At 55.1% G+C, this 16,469-nt stretch overlaps 2 protein-coding genes across 2 annotated transcripts in view; one reads left to right on the forward strand and one right to left on the reverse strand.

Annotated features, from left to right (window-relative positions):
- The window catches only part of CNTN2 (contactin 2), a 141,761-nt gene that overhangs the window by 1,275 nt on the left and 124,017 nt on the right, over nucleotides 1–16,469 (reverse strand). The gene's annotated exons all lie outside the window — the stretch shown is intronic.
- On the forward strand, nucleotides 4,956–10,189 carry KLHDC8A (kelch domain containing 8A). Its single transcript, XM_066335921.1, has 5 exons — nucleotides 4,956–5,370; nucleotides 7,274–7,438; nucleotides 8,503–8,718; nucleotides 9,628–9,729; nucleotides 9,928–10,189. The coding sequence occupies exons 1-5, from the start codon at nucleotides 4,974–4,976 to the stop codon at nucleotides 10,119–10,121; spliced, it is 1,074 nt and encodes a 357-aa protein (XP_066192018.1). The 5' UTR covers nucleotides 4,956–4,973; the 3' UTR covers nucleotides 10,122–10,189.

The raw sequence follows: 16,469 nt of genomic DNA on the forward strand, positions 1-16,469 counted from the left end.
GGGAAATCCGGAGTTTTTCCAGCCATGCTCCACCTGGCGCGGCGGCTCCCGAGCTGTGAGTATTCCCGAGAAATCCTGGGAAAAGGGAGGAGAGGGAGGGAATTCCTCATTCCTCACCGGAGGTTGTTTGGAGGAGATGTTTTGTCCTCTCTGGCTTTTCAGGAACAGCCAAGAACAAAGCTGGGAGTTCGCGTTTCCCTCTTAAAAAAATTGGGTGGAGAAAGATGATATTTTTTTCCCCCATACTTTTTATGGGGAAAAAAAAATATGGGATTTTCCTGTATTTATTTCCCCCCCCAGCAGCCCCCAAATCCCGGATTTTCAGCCTCTCTCCTGGCAGCATCCCCAATCCCGTTTTTCCAGCCTCTCTCCCACACCAGGCCCGGCAGGGTTGGGGTTGCTGTGACCTCTCCCAGCTGGGATTTAACCCGAGCTCCTCCCGTTCCCTCGGCAGCCGAGGAAAAGAGGAAAAGCAGCTCTGGAAACACAACCCGAGAGGCTGCGGGGCTCGGGAAAACCTCTCTGTGCTGGGCTGGTGCAGGAGAGGAGCTGCTGGGGCAGAGGGATGAGGGGAGGGATTCAGGATCCTGGTGGGAGATGGGTGGGGAAGGCAGACCCCTTTGCTCGGACAGGTGGGTCCTTGCTCTTTAAAATAAAATGAAATAAAATTAAAAAATAAAATAAAATATAAAATTAAAAAATAAAATAAAATATAAAATTTAAAAATAAAATAAAAAAATATTTTTAAAAGAAAATAAAATATATAAAAGGAAATATATAATATAATAATATAAGAATATATAATATCTAATATTATTTTACAATAAAAATAAAAATTAAAAATATTATAGAATACAGTATCTAATATGCAATGAAATAAAGTAAAAATTAGATAAAATAAAACATAATGTATAATATATTAGGAAATAAAAATTCATTTATAAATAAAATAAAATAAAATAAAGTTAAATTAAATGAAATTTATACTCCTGAGCTCAGCTGTGACATAAGCAAACCTCACCTCGCTCCGCTGATTTTTTCAGCCCCATTCAGGATTTTTTCAAAAAGCCCATTTGGGCTCTTTTCTCCTCTTTCAAAAAACCCAAAGAGCTTTTCTCTCTGTGGCGGAGCGGTGACACTCCTGTCACCCTCCTGCTGCCGACTGCCCTCAGCAGCTGCAGGAAATCGCAGCAGGAAAAGGCTGGAGAAGATCCCGAGGGATCGGGGCTGGGAGAAGGGATAAAACCGACCCCAAATCTCTCCCCTCACCCCAAAGGATGCTCGGGATGCGCAAACCCCGAGTTTTTCCTCTGCTCGGCTCCATGAAATTCCTTCTAATTCCAATGGTTTTTCCCTCTCTTTTTGCCGGTTTATATTTTTTTCCTCCGGGAGAGGCAGAAAAGCGGCGAGCTTTGGTTGGGGTTGTTGTTGTTTTTCCTGGCGGTTGTTACTATGGCGAGGTCAGGAATGCTCGGCTGACGATCCCGAGCCTCTTCCTTTCCTTCCATCGGGAGCAAAAGCAGCAGAGCCGGCCTCTTGCCGGCCCCTTTTCCCCTTGGGACACGGGGGGAGAGGAAAAATCCTTTTTTTTTTTTTTTTCCCTGAAATTTCCCCGGTGGATTTCTCTGTCCCACCCACCGAGGAGCAGCTGGAGGTGTTTGACCTGATCCCGATGGGAATGGGAATTTTGGGAACCCAGCTCCTGTAGAAATGGGATTTTTGGGAGCCCAGTTGGTGGGGATGGGATTTTTGGGAGCCCAGCTCACGATAGGGATGGGATTTTTGGGAGCCCAGTTGGTGGGGATGGGATTTTTGGGAACCCAGCTCCTGGCAGGGATGGGATTTTTTGGGAGCTCTGCCCCTGGTGGGGATGGGATTTTTGGGCAGATGGGATTTTTGGGAGCCCAGCTCACGATAGGGATGGGATTTTTGGGGCTGCGAGGATCGTCCTGGGTCTGTCCCATTCCCAAACGGGAGGAGATTTGAGTTGCTGACCCTTGGGATTTCGGCTCTGGAGCAGCAGAACTTCCAAATTTTTGGAATTTGGAGAGAAGAGAGGAGGGAAGGGAAGGGAAGGGAAGGGAAGGGAAGGGAAGGAAGGGAAGGGAAGGGAAGGGAAGGGAAGGGAAGGGAAGGGAAGGGAAGGGAAGGGAAGGGAAGGGAAGGGAAGGGAAGGGAAGGGAAGGGAAGGGAAGGGAAGGGAAGGGAAGGGAAGGGAAGGGAAGGGAAGGGAGCTGCCGAGCTCTGACATCTCCCACCGTTCACCCCACGAATCCCTTGGAATCCCGCCTGGCTCTGATAAATCCCAAATTTTTGGAGCTCCATAGATGCCAGGAATGGTCCAAATTGTTGCAGGCCCGCGAATCCAGGGGCTCTCCAAAATGAGGGATGGAGGGAATATCTAGGGAAAGGAAGTCCCTGGAGCTTTTCTGGAAATGCTGCGGGGCTGTCCCTGCCCATCCACGCTCCAAATCCTCCTGGAAAAGACTCTGGAGGGTTTCTTAAATCAAGGAATTTTATCCTGCGGGGATAAAGGAGCGGGCTGGGCTCGGTCCCATCTCCGCTGTTGGAAAAGCGATTTCCCTTCCTTTGGATTTCCAATGTCAATTATCCCGGGATGATGAAGCGATAATTCCCCGTGCCCGGGAGGGGAATGTGACCTCCCGAGGCTCCGCCAGCTCCCAGCACGGCGCTGGTGACGCTTCCCGCTGAAATCCAGGTGACTTTGGAGAGCCGGAGGCGAAGGCGTGGAATTCAGGAATTCAGGAATTCAGCCTGACCTTGATTTCCTTTAAATAGCACCGAGGGAGAAAGGAGCAGGTTATTTGTGTGCCAAGGCAGAGGAATTCAGGCCGAGCTTTGCATTCCGGCCGAATTCCCGCTCCTCTCTTCCCATTCAAGACCTGCCCGGAGAAACCCACATCCCTCTCCAAGCGCTCTCCGCGTGCTGGGATGTCGAAAATTAATTTTTAGGCCATTTCAGGCAATTATTCCTGAGGTTTGGACAGAAGAATCGCCTGGGCCCAGCCAGGATCTGCTGCTGGCGGGCACTGGGGTGGTGCTGGTTGTTTCTCAGCCCAGCTCCTGGGATGTGAAGGGCAGAAAAATGATCTTGTGGCTGTCTGGACGCAAATCCAGCTGGCTCTGCTTGGCTGATTCGCCGGGCCAGGCTGGATTTGTCCACGAAAATTCACCAGGAGAGGGAATAAATCATTGGTGGGAGCAGAGTCAGGAAGTGTCAGGGCACAAAGCCCGGAGCAGGGATCTGGGCTGGAGCTCGCTCCTTTTTTCCTGGGATTCTGGCAGGGTTGGAAGCGCGGCTCGATGTGCTGCTGTTTCTTTCCATCGTGCCTTTGTGCTCCTTTGTCTTGCCGGGAATTTCTGGGAATTTCACCGGGAATTGTGGCCGGGCCCACGCCAGGTCCTGCTGCTGGAGGGACAGTGGCAGCCCGAGCAGGACGGAGCAGTTTATTTCTCAACCCGTGAAATAAATGATGTTCAGTGCCCCCCTGAACATTTATTTGGGACGATCAATAAATAAACAGCCCTGCTCGGATTAATCGGATTTTCTAGCGGCTGCGAGTTGGATGAGAAGGGATTTCCCTCCCAAAGGCCAGCGCTGCTTTTGTCCCTCTCCCTTCGCCCTCCTGCGCTAATTAAGCTCATCTGCATCGCTCTTAATGACCTCCGGAGAGAGGACAGGGAGCAAAGCCCGCGGGTTCCCAGCGCTGTCCGCCTGGGCTGGGATGGGAGAGCTGGGAATTCCCATTCCTGGGGGCGAGGATGTGAGGAGCAGCAGCAGGAGGAACCCAGTGGGTCGGAGAAGGGAAATTCCCCTTCAGGCAGGAAAACAGGCGCGGAAGGAGCAGAGAGCCCGGTTTGAATGTCACCTGGGGGCGGGGGCGGCTCGGGAAGCAGCAGAGCAGACTCCGACCTTCTCGCCTGGGTTTGTTTGCTTCGTTTTTCCTCCTTTTTATTTTTTTTTTTTTATTTCCCCACCTCATTTTGTTTCGGTTTTTTTTTTAATTTATTTTTAGGCTGGGTCTCTGCGTGAGCTGCTGAAGCGGCTCTGGAGCCGCAGGATTGATGGAGAGGCGCTGAAAGGTACCGGCGGAGCTCCTCGGGGGGCTGGCGGTGACACAGGGGACAGGGGACAGTGGGAGGGGTGCCCTGGGGGTGGCGGTGACACGGGGGACAGTAGGAGAGGTCACCTGAAGGAAGCGGTGACACACGTGACAGTAGGAGGGCAGCTCTGCGGGTTGTGGTGACACAGGTGACAGGGGACAGTGGGAGGGGTCACCTGAAGGTGGCAGTGGCACAGGGGACAGGTGACAGTGGGAAAGGTAACCTGGGGGTGGCGGTGACACAGGTGACAGTAGGAGGGCAGCTCTGGGGGTGGCAGTGACACAGGGGACAGGGACAGTGAGAGGACAGCTCTGGTCCTGCTCTGCTCCTGGCAGGGGATGGTTTGCACTCCGGGATTTTCTCTCAGTTCAGGGAGGACATTTTGGGGCTGGAGCGTGTCCAGGGAAGGGTCTGGAGAGTGCTGAGGGAGCTGGGGAAGGGTCTGGAGAGTCCTGAGGGATTTGGGGAAGGGTCTGGAGAGTCCTGAGGGAGCTGGGGAGGGGCTCAGCCTGGAGGAAAGGAGCTCAGGGGGAATTTGTGGCTCTGCACAGCTCCCTGCCAGGAGGGGACAGCCGGGGGGATTTGGGATCTCATCCCAGGGAACAGGGACAGGAGGAGAGGGAACGGCCTCAGGCTGGGCCAGGGGAGGCTCAGGGTGGAATTCCAGCAGGAATTTCCTCATGGAAAGACTCAGAAGGAGCCTCCCATGAAGCTTTGGAGGCATCCAAAGAATTCCTGCACGCCTCAGGACGATCCAACACACCTTGACTGAGCCCAGAAGAGTTTTCCACCCTCGCCGATCCCTGAATCCTCTTCCGCAGCACCCCACCCCTTTCCTGCTGACCACCATGGAGCTGCCCAGCACCAAAGACTTCCAATGGAAATCCCTGGCGCCCCTGCCCAGCCGCAGGGTGTACTCCACGCTGGTGGAGGCGGGCGGGCAGGTCTTCGCCGTGGGCGGCTGCGACGACAACGGCGTCCCCGTGGACAACTTGGAGGTCTACTCGCCCGAGGCCGACCGGTGGGCAGAGCTGCCCCCCATGCCCACGGCCAGGGCCGGCGTGGCCGTCACGGTGCTGGGCAAGAGGATCATGGTGGTGGGCGGCGTGGGCGCGGGGCAGCTGCCGCTGAAGGTGGTGGAGATGTACCACACGGACGAGGGCCGCTGGAGGAAGCGCAGCTCGCTGCGGGAGGCGGCCATGGGCATCTCGGTGACCGCCAAAGGCAAGGAGGGCTCGGGGGGTTGTCACAGGGTGGGGACGGGCGAAGGGCGGGGCAGGCGGCGGAAAGGGAGGCAGGAAAAATGTGTTTTATTATTTTTTAGCTCCATTTAGATCCACTTATATACTTTATATATATATATATATATGTGTGTGTGTGTGTGTGTATATATATGTATATAATATATATATATATTATATATATATGTGTGTATATATATGTATATATAATATATATATTATATATATTTAAATAAATAAAAGTATATATAAATAAATAAAGTATATATAAATAAAGTATATATATAAAAATAGAAGTATATCTATAAAAATAAAAGTATATATAAATAAAAGTATTTCTATATGTATATATATACTTATATATAAAAGTTTATATAAGTATATATGTAAGTATATATAAGTATATGCATAGAGATATATATATACTTATATATGTAATTATACATATGTATATATATACTTATATATATGTAAGTATATATAAGTATATTTATACATTTATATATTTATATATTTATATATTTATATATATATAAAAGTATATTTAAGTGTATTTAAGTATATTTAAGTATATATAAGTATATATAAGTATATATGTATATATACCCCAGCGCTGATCGGGGGGAATGCCGGGCTCCTCCCCCTGGGTGGGGCCTCCCCCAGGGGATGATGGGATTGGCTCCGCCCTGCACTGAGCCTGGATGGCCCCTGAACAGCAGATACCCCTGGGGAGGACGGGTCCTGGAAGGGGTAAAGAGCCCTGCCCCAGCTCTTTAACAGCAGATCTAACCCAGAGTGATGGGTCCTGGAAGGGATAAAGAGCCCTGCCCCAGCTGTTTAACAGCAGATCTCCCCAGAGGGATGAGGGACAGGTCCTGGAAGGGATAAAGAGCCCTGCCCCAGCTGTTTAACAGCAGATCTCCCCAGAGGGATGAGGGACAGGTCCTGGAAGGGATAAAGAGCCGTGCCCCAGCTGTTTAACAGCAGATCTCCCCAGAGGGATGAGGGACAGGTCCTGGAAGGGATAAAGAGCCCTGCCCCAGCTGTTTAACAGCAGATCTCCCCAGAGGGATGAGGGACAGGTCCTGGAAGGGATAAAGGACCCTGCCCCAGCTGTTTAACAGCAGATATCCCCAGAGTGATGGGGACAGGTCCTGGAAGGGATAAAGGACCCTGCCCCAGCTGGTTTAACAGCTGGTAATAGAATTTATACTTTTTGTTCACATCTTGCATTACAACCTGCCAGGGCCGTGCGATTGAGGCTTTATCTGGCTGATAAATTGGTGATTCAAGCTTGGCCTTGATGAGCTTGGAGGGTTTTTTTTTCCCTGACTTTGATTCTGTGCTCGGGTACAAAATCTCTCCGGGCGACGTTCCAGGGTTGATTTGCTCGTCTCCAAAACATCTCCTGGGCTTCCAGAAGTTTGGCCTGGTGCGTTTGTCACCTCCCACCCTCCTGACGTGCTCCACGGGAGGTTGGGGGTGCAGACAGAGCCGCCCCCGGGTTTGTCACCAGCCCTGGAGCTCTCTCTGCTGCTCCCTGGGTGTGTTTTTGGACAGCTCCGAGCTCCAGGGGCTCCGATCCAAATTTCTCCCGTGTTTACAACAAATTTTGGTCCTTGAGTGTATTCTTTTGCAAGGGAAGATGGATTTTTGCAGGGGAAGGATGATTCTGCTGCTTTCCCATCAGAATTTTGTGGGATTTTTTTTTTTTTTTTTTTTTACCGGTTGGGGATGGATTTCTGGTGCTTTCCTATAACAATGAGGGACATTTCCGGTCCTTTCCCATGGCAGTTTGTGGGATTTTTTTTTTTTTTTTTTTTTTTTTTTTTTGGGATAGGGATGGATTTCTGGTGCTTTCCTATAATAATTCTGTGGGATTTGGGTTTTATTTTCCCCCTGCCCAGATTACAGGGTGTACGCAGCGGGCGGGATGGGCTCAGACCTGCGGCCCCACAACTTTCTGCAGCACTATGACGTGCTCAAGGACATCTGGGTGTCCCTGGCTGCCATGCCAACCCCCCGCTACGCCGCCACCTCCATCCTGAGGGGCACCAAGATCTACGTGCTGGGTAAGGACCAGCCTTCCTCCTCCTCCTCCTCCTCCTCCTCTTCCTTCTCGTCTTCTGTCTCCTTCCTTCTTCATTCTTTTCTATCCTTTCTCCTCCTTCTCCTTTTCTTTCCTCTTTTTTCCTTCTTCCTTTCGCCCCCTTTTTCTTCCTTTCTCCTCCTTCTCTTCCATCTCTTTCCTTTTTCTTCCTTCTCTTCATTTTCCTTCCTTTTGCATCCTTTCTGTTCCTTCTCCTTTTTTCTTCCTTCTTCTCTTTCTCCTCCTCCTCTTCCTCCTCTTTCTCCTTGCCTGACAGACGGGATAACTGGGATCCCTGGCCCTGGGATAACTGGGATCCCTGGCCCTGGGATAACTGGGATCCCTGGCCCTGGGATAACTGGGATCCCTGGCCCTGGGATAACTGGGATCCCTGGCCCTGGGATAACTGGGATCCCTGGCCCTGGGATAACTGGGATCCCTGGCCCTGGGATAACTGGAGTCCCTGACACTGGGATAACTGGGATCCCTGGCCCTGGGATAACTGGGATCCCTGGCACTGGGATAACTGGGATCCCTGGCCCTGGGATAACTGGGATCCCTGGCCCTGGGATAACTGGGATCCCTGGCCCTGGGATAACTGGGATCCCTGGCCCTGGGATAACTGGGATCCCTGGCACTGGGATAACTGGGATCCCTGTCACTGGGATAACTGGGATCCCTGGCCCTGGGATAACTGGGATCCCTGGCCCTGGGATAACTGGGATCCCTGGCCCTGAGAGCAGCAGCTCTCCTGCTCTCAGGAGCTCGGCAGCCAGGCCAGGGCTCTCTGGATCCAAGCTCATGGGAATTCCTCTCATCTTCCCGAGCCTGATCCCGGCTCTGCTCTGAGTTTGTCTGGATTAAACTGACAAATTTCAAACCCCTCCCTGTGCCAGCGCCACAGAGAGGGGGAAGAGGCTGGAAAATTCAGCTTTTTCCCATCATGAAACCAAGAAGAAGAGCACAGAGAAGCAAAAAATCCCGTTCCACACAGGGGGCTGTGGAGAGCTGAGTGTCCCTGAGCCGGAATTCCCTCTCCTTCTCCAGGGGGGAGGCAATCCAAGTACGCCGTCAACGCCTTCGAGGTGTTCGACACGGAGACCCGGTCGTGGGCCAAGTTCCCCAGCATTCCCAACAAAAGAGCCTTCTCCAGCTTCGTGCCCACCGAGGAGAAGCTCTTCAGCCTCGGGGGGCTGCGCCAGGGCCGCCTCTACCGGCAGCCCAAGTTCATGAGGACCGTGGACGTGTTCGACCTGGAGCAAGGTGGGAGTTGGCCTGGCCCTTCCTGAGGGGTCTGGGGACACGGGAAGGGGTTTGGGGACACGGGAAGGGGTTTGGGGACACGGGAGGGGTTTGGGGACACGGGGAGGGGTTTGGGGACACGGGAGGGGTTTGGGGACACGGGAGGGGTTTGGGGACACAGAGCCCTGGCCCTTCCTGAGGGGTTTGAGGGCACAGGAAGGGGTTTGAGGTTTGGGGACACACAGGTCTGGGTTTGGGGACAGAGAGCCCCAGCCCTGGCCCTTTCAGAGGGGCTTGGGGACACAGGGAGGGGTTTGGGGACACACAGGGGCTGGGCTTGGGGTTTGGAGACACAAGGCTGGGGTTTGAGGTTTGGGGTTTGGGGAAACAGGGCTGGATTTAGGGACACACAGAGCAGGGTTTGAGGTTTGGGGACACACAGGGCCAGGTTTGGGGTTTGGGGACACACAGGGCCAGGTATGGGGCTTGGGGACACACAGGGCTGGGTTTGGGGACACACAGGGCTGGATTTGGGGTTTGAGGACACACAGGGGCTGGATTTGGAGTTTGGAGACACACAGGGGCTGGATTTGGGGTTTGGGGACACAGGGCTGGGGTTTGGGGACACACAGGGCCGGGTTTGGGGCTCTGCTGTCCTTGCAGAGCACAGAGCTCCCACCTGCTGCTGCTCTGAGCTCATCTTAGAGGACAATTTCCAGTCAGGATTAACAACTGGAATGGGGAAACCTCAATCCTGAGGCAGCTGGATCCAGCAGTGCCCTGGGGACAATCCCAACCCATTGCATGGGGTTTTATCACCCCAAAGAGCAGCAGCCACACTGCCCTGCCACGAGCCAGGGGCTCAGAGAGGAGGATGCTTTTCCAGGAGTGGGTGATCCCACAAAACCCAGCGTGTCCTGTCCTTCCCAGGCGGGTGGATGAAGACGGAGCGCTCCTGTTACCTGAAGAAAAGGCGAGCAGACTTCGTGGCCGGCTACCTGCGAGGCAGAGTGGTCGTGGCTGGGGGCCTGGGTGAGCCTCGGGGACTGTGGGAACCCTTTAAAAAGGGCTGGGAATGGTTGTCATCCCAGAAAAGGGAAAAAATCCCGGTCCTGGCGGGTGGCAGCGAGCAGGGAAAACAAACCCTGTTAGGAGGTGGGGATACAGAGCAGCCGAGAGATGCTCAGTGGCGCTTCCCAGATCATCCAGCGCCTCCTTTTGTGCTTCCAGGGAACCAGCCGACCGTGCTGGAGTCGGCGGAGGCTTTCCACCCCGAGAAGAACAAGTGGGAGATTCTCCCCCCGATGCCCACCCCGCGCTGCGCCTGCTCCAGCATCGTGCTGCGGGACTGTCTGCTGGCCGTGGGCGGCGTCAGCCAGGGGCTCAGCACGGCCGTGGAGGCGCTGTGCCTGTCTGATTCCTGACTGGAATTCAGCGGGGTGAGGATCCCGCCCGGAATGGTCTGTGTGCTTGTCTGACTCCTGACTGGAACCCACCTGGAAAGGTCTGTGTGCCTGTCTGACTCCTGACTGGATCCCATTGGAATGGTCTGTGTGCCTGTCTGACTCCTGACAGGAATTCAGCGGGGTGAGGATCCCGCCCGGAATGGTCTGTGCCTGTCTGACTCCTGACTGGAGCTCACCGGGCTGAGGATCCCACCTGGAATGGTCTGTGCCTGTCTGATTCCTGACTGGAACTCACCTGGAATGGTCTGTGTGCTTGTCTGATCCCTGATCTGAGCCTGCCTGGGTGAGGATCCCACCTGGAATGGTCTGTGTGCCTGTCTGATTCCTGACTGGAATTCAGCAGGGTGAGGATCCCATTGGAATGGTCTGTGCCTCTCTGACCCCTGACTGGAGCTCACCGGGGTGAGGATCCCGCCCGGAATGGTCTGTGTGCCTGTCTGACTCCTGACTGGAACCCACCTGGAATGGTCTGTGTGCCTGTCTGATTCACCTGGAGGAGGATCCCGCCTGAAATGGTCTGTGCCTGTCTGATTCCTGACTGGATCCCATTGGAATGGTCTCTGTGCCTGTCTGATTCCTGACTGGAGTTCACCTGGAGGAGGATCCCGCCTGGAACAGGTCCGTGCCCTGGCTGCCCCCAGCAGTGGCAGTGGGGACAGGGCTGTTCCCAGGAGCACCAAGGACTCAAGACCAAAGTCTTGAGAAAATCAATTCCAGATGAGGAGAAACACAAGATGCTGTGTTCAACACTGTTTTTCAGCTCATTTGGTTCCTTATCAACCCAAATATTCCATGTCCAAATAAAACCCCCGGGCTGTCCCCGGGCTGTCCCCGGGCTGTCCCCGGGCTGTCCCTGCTCTGTCCAGGGCCGCTCCCATCGCCGAGGAAGTGCTTTGGAGCTCCGAGGATGTGATTTGGAGCTCCGAGGACACCGTGCGGCCGCCGCGGACACGGCGGGGACAGAAGGAGCGGCGGTCGGGATCCGGCTCCTTCTCCCTGTCACTCCAGGTGGGATCCCCCGATCCCGAGCGCTGGAATGACGGGGAAAAGGCAGGAGGGAAACAGGAGGGGAAACGAAGGCGAACCCAAACCCGGGCACAGCAAACCTCCCTTGGGGCCGCCTCTGCGCCGAGCCTGGCTGTCCATGAGGAATTTCCCTTTGTCCTTAAGGAACCTTTCCCAGCTTTTCCCCCCATTCCCGGCCCTGCTCAGCGCCTGGCCCAGGCTCCGGTGCTTCGTCCAGCCGCAGCAGGGAGAGGAGGGATCCTCTGGGGGCTGCAGCACATCTGGAGCCTGATCCTTCCCTCTCTGCCTCCAGGGATCCCCGAGGGCTGGGCAGAGCAGGATCCCGGGAATAAACCCGCGGGAGGATTTCCTGGAGAGGTGACAGCGACACAATCAGAGTGTCCCGAGCTCTCCGAGAGGGGGAGAGGAGCAGCTCCGAGCGAAAAGCAGCTCCAGGTCTCTCCTCTGGATAAACCCCAAGCTCCCAGCAGGATTCCTGGGCCATCCCTGGAGCTGCCGCTGGCTCCGGGGTGGATTTTCCCCGCGATGGAGCCGAGCAGCATCCGGAGAGTGAGGGCGGCATCCACCTCCCTCAGGCTTTCCTCAGTCCTGCCCTTCCCCGGGATTCTCCCGCTGGAAAATGGGATCCTGCAGGACACAGCCTCCCGGGTTTTGTCCCAGCGGGGCCGTGCCCGCCCTCCAGGTGACCTGAGCCGAGCTTCGGGCGGGTCAGGCGCTCCCGGCTGTGCCTGCAGGGCGTTTTTGCGTTGTTTAAGCATTTTGGGTGGTTTGTTTTGAGGCTGGGCGAGCCCCAGGTCTCTCCCCGGAGCTGCGAACAGCAGATGGCATCCCCGGGCCGAGCTGCGGCACCTCCGGCTGTCCCGGGCTGTCCCGGGCTGTCCTGGGCTGTCCTGGGCTGTCCCGGGCTGTCCCGGGCTGTCCTGGGCTGTCCTGGGCTGCCCCAGCCGGGGCCGCTCTAAAACCCCACTTCAGGTGGTGCAAGGTCCAACAAATATTTTGGATGCTGCGCGTCTCCTGCAGCATTTTATTCCCGTGGAAAGACATCCCCGTGGAGCCCAAACACCTCCCAGGAGCTGGGACAGAGCTGGATTTGGGACCAAAGGATCCCCCTGATGCTGCTGGCCAGGGCCAGTCCAGGGAATGTCTCCGGGGCTGGGTCCCACGAGTCCTGCAGTGAATCCCTCGGGATGAGAGCGCCTCTTTCCCTGGATCAGCGTTGTGTTTGTCACAAACCAGGTCCTCCCGTCCCTGCGGGGGGACCCTCCGTGCCCGCTCCGCTCCCTGAGCTCCTTTATCCCAACCCGGCCGAGCTTTCGGAGTTTCCCAGCGACAAAAAAAAAAAAAAAAAAAATCCCGGAGCGGCCCCGGCCGTGTCCTCGCCTGAACTCCGCACGCTCGGAGTTACTGAAGAGGCTTTTCAGCCCCGGTGGCTGCTCCGACACAGGGGCTGAGGGCTGAGCTGGCCCTGCCGCCAAAAATCACCGTTTATCGTCCCTGAGCAGACTCCGTCTGCACAAACAGGAAACTTCCTCAAGGAACGGCCTCCAAAGGATCCGCTGGCGGAGCAGAAATGATTCCTGCCCCTTGCCGTGGGGCCAGGACACGCGGCTGGGCTGGCCCTGCCTGCTGGGGAGGATATTTTTGGGGGTCAGCTTTGCCCTCTGTGGGTGATGATTCCCAAAAAGGAGCTCGGCGTGGGGTTGTGTCAGCGCCGGAATTCCGCTCTGGGAGAGCTGAGAACTCCAGGAAGCGCCTCTGTCGCTGTCATCCTCATCCCTGGGATGTCCCCAACCCTGTGGGTCACCCAGCAGTGGAGTCACCCCCAGCTTTTCCCGTTCCTGTGCTGTCTGCTGGCCGTGGGGAGGATGTGGAGTCACCATCCTGAGACACAGACACTTCCTGCCCGCAAAATAAAAGCTCCAGCTTCTTTTTATGGAGGGGAATTTGGGTTGATTTTCCTCTAAACGCCTCGGGGTTTCTGCAGCTCCGTGTGCTGTGACGCCCTCAGTGCCCGGGAGGGTGACAGGGACACCCTGGGGTGGGTTTGGGATAAAGGGAGCCTTGAAGGAGTGGTTTAATGGGAAAATGGGGAGGGATGGATCCATGGATGGAGGCATAAACAGATGGACACAAGAATTGACGGACGGATGGATGGATGAGGGATGAATCCATGGATGAATGGATGGATGGATGGATGAGGGATGGAGGATGGATGGATGGATGGATGGATGGATGGAGGGATGGATGGATGGAGGGATGGAGGGATGGATGGATGGAGGGATGGATGGAGGGATGGATGGATGGAGGGATGGATGGATGGATGGATGGATGGATGGATGGATGGATGGATGATGGATCCATGGATGGATGGATGGAGGGATGGATGGATGGATGAGGGATGGACGGACAGATGGAACCCCCAGCTGCACCCCTGGGCTGCGGGTTGGCCTCTGCTGCTCCCATCATCTGTGAAAGGCCATAAATGACTTTCCCATTGGCGCTGATGAGTTTCCCTTCTCCCGCTGATGGATGGGGAGGATCAGAGCCAGCGCGGCTTCTCCCGGGATTTTTCAGAGGGAAAATGGGTTTCACACCTGCCTGAGCATCCCCGGCAGCAGGTGAGGAATGCTGGGGCTGCAGGGCCACGAGGGGCGAGCCTTAAACTTCTTGTTGTCTCTGGCATTTTAATGACTCCTTTCCCTGTGGGAGGTCTCCCTGCTGCGAGAAAAAAAATCTCTTTGGTGATGTTTATTCCTTTCCCAATCCACAAACAGAGCCCGTGGCCACACAATCCCGAGGCAGAGCCACAGGTTTTGGCCGGCGCTTGGATATTTTCAGCGGCCGGATAAAATTTTCAGCGGCCTGATTAAATAAAATAAGATTTATTTTAAGGTAATAAATTAATTAATGCGCGTTTCGGAGCCTGCGAGCAGACAGAGCTCCGGCTGTGACTGAGCACCGAGCCGAGCTCGGGGCAGGTTTCCCTGATGCGGAGCCAAATTCCTGGCTGGATTTCAGGCTGGGTTTAGTGGACACGCACTGGGGCCGCGGGACAAGCCCGGTTTGGGATTTCCAGGGGAATTTCGGTGGATTTTCCCAGCGGAGAAAGCCGTGGGTGCTGCCACGATGGACGGATCCTTGTCGGCGTCCCTTGGGCATTTCCATGGGAATGGGAAAGGCTTCCCGAGCCTCTGGGACAAACACCCCTCAGCATCGCTCCTGCACAGAAAGGCGGAGAGGGATTTCTCCGGGGAGGGACAGACAGGACAGACTTTCCCTGTGCGGGAAAAACCTCGGAAAAAGCATCCCGAGGAACCCACAGGGACATCCAACACCTGCCTGGAGTGTGGGATATGTGGGATGGGCAGGGATGAGCTGGGAGAGGTCCCACGGCTGCGACAGCTCCGGGAGACAGCGACAACGACATTTTCCACCCTCAGGGCCGGTGCGATCCCTTTGTTCACCGCAGCCGGGGAGGTTTGAGCCTTCCCTGCCCATCCCCGGGCCGTGCCCGGACAGGATCCTGTTTGCTTTGCCTCCGCGATTGCGGCGGTTCGGGCTCGGCTCCTTCTCCGCCTTGTTTGTCTTCCCCACGGCCCGTGGAAATTGCTCCTCGCTGCCGCTCAGTAAATAATTCATCGCCACCATTCATCAGCGCTTCTCCTTAGCGCCGCTCTCCATCACAAGACGTTATCGCGATTCATTATCGCGATTGCTGTGGCTCGGGATCCTCTTCGGGCGGTCCGGGCTGGTTTTAAAACGAGCAGAGGGATTGTCCCCGGCTTTGTTCGGCTCGGGGAGAGGCTGGAGGAGGGAAGGAGCAGCCCGGAGCTGCCGGTCCCTGTGAGGAGCCACGTGGCCACTGCCCGTAAAAACCAGTGACAGCGGCAGGGGAAGAGACCCGCGTGTCTTAATTGTGTTAAAATGACATTTAACGGGTGTGGGACACCATGGAGAGTGGCCCAGTTGTACCAAAATGACATTTAATGTGTGTTGGGACCGTGCCGCGATGGGTGACAGCCGCGGAGAGCGGCCCAACTGTATCAAAATGATATTTAATGGGTGTGGGACAGCGCAGGTACTGCTCACAGCCACGGAGAGTGGCCCAGTTGTTTAAAAATTATATTTAATGTGTGTTGGGACCATGCTGGGACAGGTCACAACCACGGAGAGTGGCCCAACTATATCAAAATTATATTTAATGGGTGTGAGATAATGCTGGGACAGGTGACAGGCACGGACAGTGGCCCAGTTGTTCAAAAACTGTATTTAATGTGTGTGGGACAGTGCTGGGATGGGTGACAGCCATGGAGAGTGGCACAGTTGTACCAAAAATGACATTTATTGGGTGTGGGACCATGCTGGGACAGGTGACAGCCACGAGCCGTGGCCCAGTTGTACCAAAATGACATTTATTGGGTGTGGGACATGAAGGTGCTGGTCACAGCCATGGAGAGTGTCCCAACTCTATCAAAATGAGATTTAATATGTGTGGGACCACGCCGGGACAGGTGACAGCCGTGGGGAGCGCTTTGGTGCCAGGCTGTGTCCTGTTTCACCTTCTCTGAGGGACATCTGCACTCAAAAGGTCACTCCCCAACCTCACCCCGGTGACAAAACCCGCCAGGGGACAGTGCCACCCACCCACCTGGGTCTCTCCTGACACCGAGACACAGCCCCGAGGAGCCGAGAGCTCCGTCCTGTGTCACCTCCGTGTCACCTCCGCTGGGTTAAACCATCCCTGGGCAGGCGTTTGGGGACCCCAAAGCTCTGGCAGAGCCCGGGGTGGGGAAATGCCGGTCTGGGTGAGTAATGCCGAATTATCTCTGTGAGCCATTGATCCGCGCTGTCCTCACACACACACACACACAGAGCCAGGGCTGGGCAAACCCCTTTTTGTTTCGCCTGTTCTGGGAAATAATTGCATTCTTTTAATATCTCCCGAGGCAGATTTACCGCCCGCAGGGAGACCACACGGGGAGAAGGTGCTGCCGAGGGAGCCGGGAATGGCCCCGAGGAGCCTCAGCAGCCGTTTTCCCCCTCCAGCTCCAGGGAACCATCGCTCCCTGCCGGGCCGTGTGTCCTGGAGGGCAGAGGGTGGCCCTGAGGGCAGTGGGGACAAGGCTGCACTCACCTCGGCCTCTCCTCCCCCTGATTTTGCCCTAAATGCTGGGGTTTTTTCCTGGGTTTGGGGGTATTGGGACTCCTTGCAGCAAATCACGTCTGGCTGTGTGTGTCCCTCTGCCCCTGGTGTGGGACATTATGGAATTCACTTTATGG

Source organism: Sylvia atricapilla, chromosome 25 (assembly GCF_009819655.1).
Source record: "Sylvia atricapilla isolate bSylAtr1 chromosome 25, bSylAtr1.pri, whole genome shotgun sequence".
NCBI lineage: Eukaryota > Metazoa > Chordata > Aves > Passeriformes > Sylviidae > Sylvia > Sylvia atricapilla.